This window comes from Limulus polyphemus, unplaced genomic scaffold (assembly GCF_000517525.1).
Source record: "Limulus polyphemus unplaced genomic scaffold, Limulus_polyphemus-2.1.2 Scaffold13368, whole genome shotgun sequence".
NCBI lineage: Eukaryota > Metazoa > Arthropoda > Merostomata > Xiphosura > Limulidae > Limulus > Limulus polyphemus.
The window spans coordinates 205-7,049 of record NW_013678978.1 but is presented as its reverse complement, the minus strand read 5'-3'; the positions used below and the strand labels follow the sequence as shown (position 1 = coordinate 7,049).

The 6,845-nt window shown below is 31.5% G+C and overlaps 1 protein-coding gene across 3 annotated transcripts; it reads left to right on the top strand.

Moving 5' to 3' along the window:
• Positions 1-809: 809 nt before the first annotated feature.
• On the top strand, positions 810-5,867 carry LOC111084073. 3 transcript variants are annotated; one of them, XM_022380862.1, is made up of 4 exons: positions 810-866; positions 1,390-1,778; positions 2,878-2,925; positions 3,723-5,867. In XM_022380862.1, the coding sequence occupies exons 2-4, from the start codon at positions 1,496-1,498 to the stop codon at positions 4,418-4,420; spliced, it is 1,029 nt and encodes a 342-aa protein (XP_022236570.1). In that variant the 5' UTR covers positions 810-866; positions 1,390-1,495; the 3' UTR covers positions 4,421-5,867. The 3 variants fall into 3 exon arrangements, with proteins under 3 accessions (XP_022236570.1, XP_022236571.1, XP_022236569.1); XM_022380863.1 differs by lacking the exon at positions 810-866 and adding an exon at positions 980-1,103; XM_022380861.1 differs by lacking the exon at positions 810-866 and adding an exon at positions 980-1,192.
• Positions 5,868-6,845: the final 978 nt, after the last annotated feature.

The following is a 6,845-nucleotide window of genomic DNA, read 5'->3' as shown; positions in this document are numbered from 1 at the left end:
GATCGGTGTTCGGGTTTAATCTCCTGTGTCAGTCCAGGGGGACCTATGTCTTACCCGTATGTTTAACATGTACATCAGCTAGTAGTTACTATCTGCTTTTTAATAACATTTGTTAAATGAATAAAGTTGCCATATGGGTAAAAATGGTGCATTAAAATGTGATATGGAATACAATCTGTAAAAATTTAAAGGAGTACACATAAAAAAAACCTGGTCATCAACAGCACGTATGAGTAAGACACTGAATCACCCAACACTGTTCACCTTTTTGTTCAACTGGCCATATGCAAATATGTATTATACGTACGATAACAGCAAAGATATCAGAGGCGTTTTTAGGTTTATTATCATTAAAAAAAACTGGTTTCGGTACCGGTGGTGTGTACAGGGTTGATAGTCGATTGTGTACCTACGTGTTTAACAACAAACGAACAATAACAAACATATCTTTAAAAAAAACTAAACAGATTTTGATGTTAGAGTCCCGGCAGGACAAATATGATATATATATATATATATATATAAGGAAAATAACAATGGAATTGAAAATAACAATGAAATGGAATATAGCATACAGTGTATTAAAAAAAGGAAAAGTACACACGCCGTTTCATACTTGTTAAAGCTGGGTTATATTCAACAAAACATTGTGTGTACTCTTTCCTTTTTTATTTATTTTCAGTAAACTTGATGTTATACGTCATTTCTAACCGTTGTGAGTCATTTATAATCTGATCTAGAAGGTGCACCTTTGAATGATGTCATACTTCCGGTCGCAAATCTACGACATCTATGTTTGCATTAACGGAAATAGCGTCATTGTAAACAGCTGTGCGATACGAATGATCCGCGATAGAAACTTTAATGTAAGTTATTATTATTTAGTGTATAATATCACAATATAAATAAAACTGCTTTTCGTGTTTGTTTTTTGTTGTTGTTTTTTCATAATGTAAAATCACTAATTTTCAGAATGCAATAAATGAATAAATTATAGCCCAGTTTTGTATGCTGCCACAGCTGAAGGTGGTAGTCATAGCTACCCAACGAAGCAGGGATAATTTGCTTTTCTGTAATGTTTACGACTTACTGTGTCGTAGTAAGTAAGTGGATGAAATAGTGTTTATAGTTCTGTGTGAACTAACGTTTAATCAGCAAAAGGTCCATGAATTTGATTCTTGTAGTCTTTAAAGTGAGACCCATTATTTTGCTTTTAACTTATGTAAAATGAATTAAGATAGGAAGATACTTTATAGTTCATTTATTATATTTTTTACCGTGTTTTGTAACTACCTATTGGAGGTTTTTAAGGTTTGACTCTGTTTTAAAATTTCATCCTCCTAATACATTGTTGTCATTACGTCTCGGTAAAATTTGGTTTTATTTTAGTTTTTTAGGTCGGTAACTGCTGGAGTTTCCATCATGAATGTAATTGTTAGCTAATATAACATACATAAGAATGAGTGTTTAGAACAAAAGCATAAGAAACTGTGAAATGGCAGCAGTATCAGAAATCTTCCCAGTGCCCTATCCTATGCCACAGAAACAAAATATTGTTAAGCCTAATCCTAGACCGTTGTACTTTCGCTCTGATACTACCTTGAAAAGATTTGTGGAAGAATGTTCCAAATTCCCTCCTGAGGATTCTAATCAACTTCAACGGCTTCAGGAACAGGTCCGAGCTGCTTGGAGTCAACTGGCTTTTCTTCAGGCTGAACATGCAAAGGTCTTGGAAGGGCTTCACAAAGAAATTGATCAGCTGCAGTCACAATGCAGAGGTACAGATCTCTATATTTAAATATAAACTCTTGTTGGATAATTATGATATTTTATGTGCAAAATAAGAAAGTTTCTTTAAGTACATGTTCTGTTTCCTCTGTATGAATTTTCTTGTCACTTGCTTTTATTTACTGTTTAAGACCCACTTTTTCATTTTCTGTAGCCATTTCTAACAGTCACAGCCACTTATGACACTAGATATAATGTGTTGGTCTAACACAGATCATTTCTGCGTTGATAAATCTCCCAAAGAAGTCTTGGGAAACAAAGCCTAATGTTTTATTTGAGAGATGAAAATAGGGAAGTATTATTCATTCACTTTTAAAAACATTCTTAAAGTCACCAAAACTATTTGTTTAAGTGTCATATGTATATAAAACAGATATTATGTGCCAACACTATCACAATAAAATTTAGTCCATTCAAGGCAAAGGAGCTGAGCTCATTTTGTGAACAGTTTAAAACACTAAACTCCATAATTACAGTAACAGTAATCTTTAGTTAACTTTGAATCTTCTCCTAATTCTTAAATAATGTTTTGACTGCTTATTGGCTCGGTGATACAGAGGCTAAAAACTTATTATAAACTCCTTGTTTAAAAAATTTCATAAATATACTGAAACAGTGATGCAACTTTGGTTTAAAAAGTATGGAGAAAGACAATTTCTGTAGCTGGATATGCATGAAGATATTCTATAAAAATCTTATTAAAAAAATTGGGGGGGGGGGCATGTTCCCCACATCACTCATGAAAATTATGCTTAAGTATTGAAACATTATACATATACAATGTTCCAGATCAGCTTAAATATGTGGACCAATACATCAAAGGAGGACAACATATGAACTCAATTATTAGCCAACTTTATGAATACTTAATTGCACAGTAACAACAATCAAACAAATTATTGAATCTGTATATATTTAGAGGCTTATCATGGATACAATCCAGTGCAATTTTCCAGTACCAATTCAAGTGAGTAATTTCCTTTTAATGTTTTTGTATCACAAATTCTGAATTAATACACTGTATATTAGTCAGGAGTAATATAAGTTATAAGAATAGCACTGTGAAATTAATTTAATGCTTCTTTGCAGAGCTGCAGTTGAAATTGGTCGTACAAGAGTCCCCTGCCATGTGTCAAGGTAAAAAAAGTCATTGTTTTGTACTAACTTCAGTTGCAAATTTTTGCTGTAATCTAAGTAAGAGGATGAACTTTCACTAAATACAAAAATAGATTCATGTAGTTTCCTTAATATTAAAACAGTCAGACAAGTAGGAAGGAAGGGAAGTGTATAGGTACGTTGACTGGTTAGTTTAAAATAAAATAAGTTTGAAATTATGGCCAAAAATATTGATAACACTAAGGGTACCCAACTGATGAATTTGTGATTTCTAAATATAATAGGTTTTGTTTTACGACATTGCATATTCTTTGATGGACTGGTTTATTAAGTGAGCTGCATTACTTACTGGTTTCTTTTTTTAATTCTGATCTGTGTAAGTAGATTGCTTTTGTCAGAAGCTATTGATAAGTGTTCTAAAATATTATGTTAATAAAAATAACATCAATTCTGGGTAAACTTTATCTGTAAGGCAGTTTTCTTATCACCTTACTTGCATCCTTAAACTTGTAATAACTCATTTTAACTAATTTTATGCTGTAAGTTCACTTAGAAGAATTGACCATGTCAAACATTAATATACACTTGCAAAGAACAGAAAGTAGTTTTTTCTATCTCTTTTTTTTTATATCCTTTCTGACTTTGTTTATATTTAAATTCTATCTATAATAAGATCTCTCAGAAATGAGTAAACTAATATTGAAGCAGGTAAAGAAACCCCTATGACTGTTCTATGAGTGAAAGAATTGATGAGTGAATAAGATTGAATATAAATGCATTTCTGGATTTTAAAATAGTGGATTTTATGTTTCATTTAGTTCTTCATGAAAGCAAAGTTGAAGCTCTAGAATCTTCAGTCAGACAATGGCAAGGGAAAAACAAGGAATTAGCAGAAGAACTGGAAGTTTCCCTCGAACATAATGATACCCTGCAGCAACAGTTGAAAATCCAAGAATCACAGTATCATCGAGAATTGGCAGCTAGAGATGAAGTGATTTTAAACCTCCAGAAAGAATTAGACTTAAAATGTGGGACTATTTCCTATCTATCAACCCAATTGCAACAGCTGAAGGAGGGAAGCTTCTTCAAACGTATCTCTCTAAGAAAATCTTATATTCCAAAATGTGGTAGCATTTCTAAGGGAGAATGGATGCATCCAGAAGCATTTAGTTCTTCTGATAAAGCAAGTTCATTTAAAGAAGAAGGTAGCAGAATGTTTCCTCCAATACACACATCCAGTGGAAAGCCTAAGACAAGTACCTATGGAAGCTTCACCAGAAGATCCAGTGAAAGCTCAGACAGTTCTTTCAAAGATTTTTTAGAAGATGAGCAGATATCTATTGATAAATCAAGAAGAGGGAGAATATCTCCATACCAGAGCAGTCTTTGTTTTTCTAGTCCAAAGGTTATTCGAAATAGCACATCCACTAAATCTTTTGACATAAAACTGCCTTCTATAACTCAATCAAGGCATGCTAACAGAACTCTTGTTCGCCAGCAAATTAAGATTGATTGAAAAACACCTGTCTTATCTTTTGATCTTTCTGACATCATTTACCTTCCTGCTTCTAAAACAAGAAAGTTTTAGAAATAATTAATTAGTTTTAAAGTATCAGGCATCATTAAACAGACAATTGATAAAAAGTAATTTTGTTCTTGTACATATATATTGTGTTTCTATAGAGAGCATGCAAAACTAATCATATCTATTGGTTATTAATATGATTATAGTTTATAAGATTCTTAGCATTAGCCATTTTCTTATTTTTAGTAAGTACTTCATAATGATTTTACTATGTTCTGCCTGTTCTTGTGAATCTGGTATACAAGTATAGAAGAATTTCAAGTATAATTAGACTGGGTGTAGCTGTAGATGTCTAATACAACCTATGTGATAGTAATATATATATATATATATATATAAGTTAGTTTAAAATTGGTTTTCTAGGAATATGACCTTGTTGACTTAGGCAATACATTGAAATGATATACTCATTTTACAGAGAAAAACCTTTCATTTCATAAGCTTCACATTCCACCTTTACAGCCCCCCAGTGACTGAGTGGTAAGTCACTAGGCTTATGATGCTAAAAATTGAGCTTCAGTATCTGTGGTGAGCAGCCTACTGTGTAGCTTTGTGCTTACTGGCAACCAAACCTTTTCATATGCAGGTTAGCTAAGTAATAATAACCAAAATATTGTATTTGAATTTGTTTTTAGATTCTCTTATCAGTGAGTCAGTTTCCTATTGGATGCACGTGTATGTATAGTATTGTTGTTTAAATCTAAGAACAAACTTTCTTTAGAATTGTTTGGTCTAAAACAATGAATAAAAGTGGTGTATTTCATTTTGCATCTATTTATTATGTGACTGTGTATATTGTAAAATACAATTTATACTTTGATTATTATTATTTATTTTTACGTTTTACATCAGTTAAGGAATACAGGTATTTTTTAGATTTTTTTATATTTAAATCATACTTGTTTTATTACTGATGTGCATAAAATGCCTAATAAATCAATAATATTATCAATGCAACTACCAACTTATGCAAGTATTCAGCAACTGTAAAATGGTAAACTATGGTCATTGCTATAATGCTGTCAGCAACTGTTTTATTATTATATAAATAACAGTAATGTAGTCTCTAGACTTACAATACTAGAATTTAGGGTTTGATTCCCCATAGTGCAGATAGCTCATTGTATAGCTTTTGCGATAAAAAAAAAGAAAAACAGGGTGAAACCAACGAAATAACGTGATTCTATTTCATAATAAAAAAAAATTATACATTTTTTTAATGTGCAGGTATAAGAGGTCAATATGCTGTCAATGTGTAACAGGATGACTATATTTAGCTACTTCAGCAATTTTTCAGACTTATATATCCCCCTCTGATTTTTGCTGACAATTCCGTCTTGTAAATTAAATTAAGGTAATAAATTCAACTGAAAATGAATGATGTGCTGTGGTATATGAATTAATTTTGTTTTCATCTTGTTTATCAGCATACTTGAGGGAAAAAAACAACTTAAAGTTAAAAGTAACACACTTAAAGCTTAAACTTTGTATAAAAACCATCTTAAATTTAATTTTTGAATATTATTTTATTTGAAAAACAACGATAAGAAGTAGAAATGACAATCACAATTGTAAGATTACTTTGTGGCGCTCATCATTTAATTATATTTTATTATTTGGAAGACACCGAGATATTTTTTGGCAATTGTGTGTGTGTGTGTTTACATAATAGGTTAATAGTAATATATTTATCCTAAAGAAGTAACACTGAAAGTGAAAATCGATGCATGTTAAAAATACTAAATCTCGGCTGCAGTTACGGCTACTACTTTGCTGCCGATTTTTTACATACTCGGCCATTGTGTAAACTACCAATCTAACCTATATAAAAGCTAGTGTGTATCGCGTCACCCTTGAAATCTCGAAATAGGAGTCATAAAAACCAATGCATTTTTTCTGATAGAATAGTTCGATTACTGTCTGCCCGTTACAATGTTATTGACGAGGGTCTTAAGGGAGGGGTGCCGTGAAACCTTATAAGTATAGTGAGTGTTGGTATAATAAGCCTGAAGAAAAGACGTAGTGTGGGATCACCTAGCCTAGAACCAAGTGCATGATATTTATTATGAAAGTAAAAATATCGATTAAATTTCAAAAATTAAAGTTAAATCGTTTCTAAATTAATCTATTTTCTGTTATATCATCAACGTTATTAATAACACAAACAAACCTCTTTAATCAACAGAGACTAAATTAAGAAATCGACAAATATTTTTCCAGTTTTGTTGTCTATACATTTCATTTCACACTTTCAATACATGGAAAAATAAAAATGTTAGATTATACTTTTATTGCTAAGCAACATGACATAAAAGCCATTATTGAAACGTAGAGTTACCAAAACGCACCGGCTTTT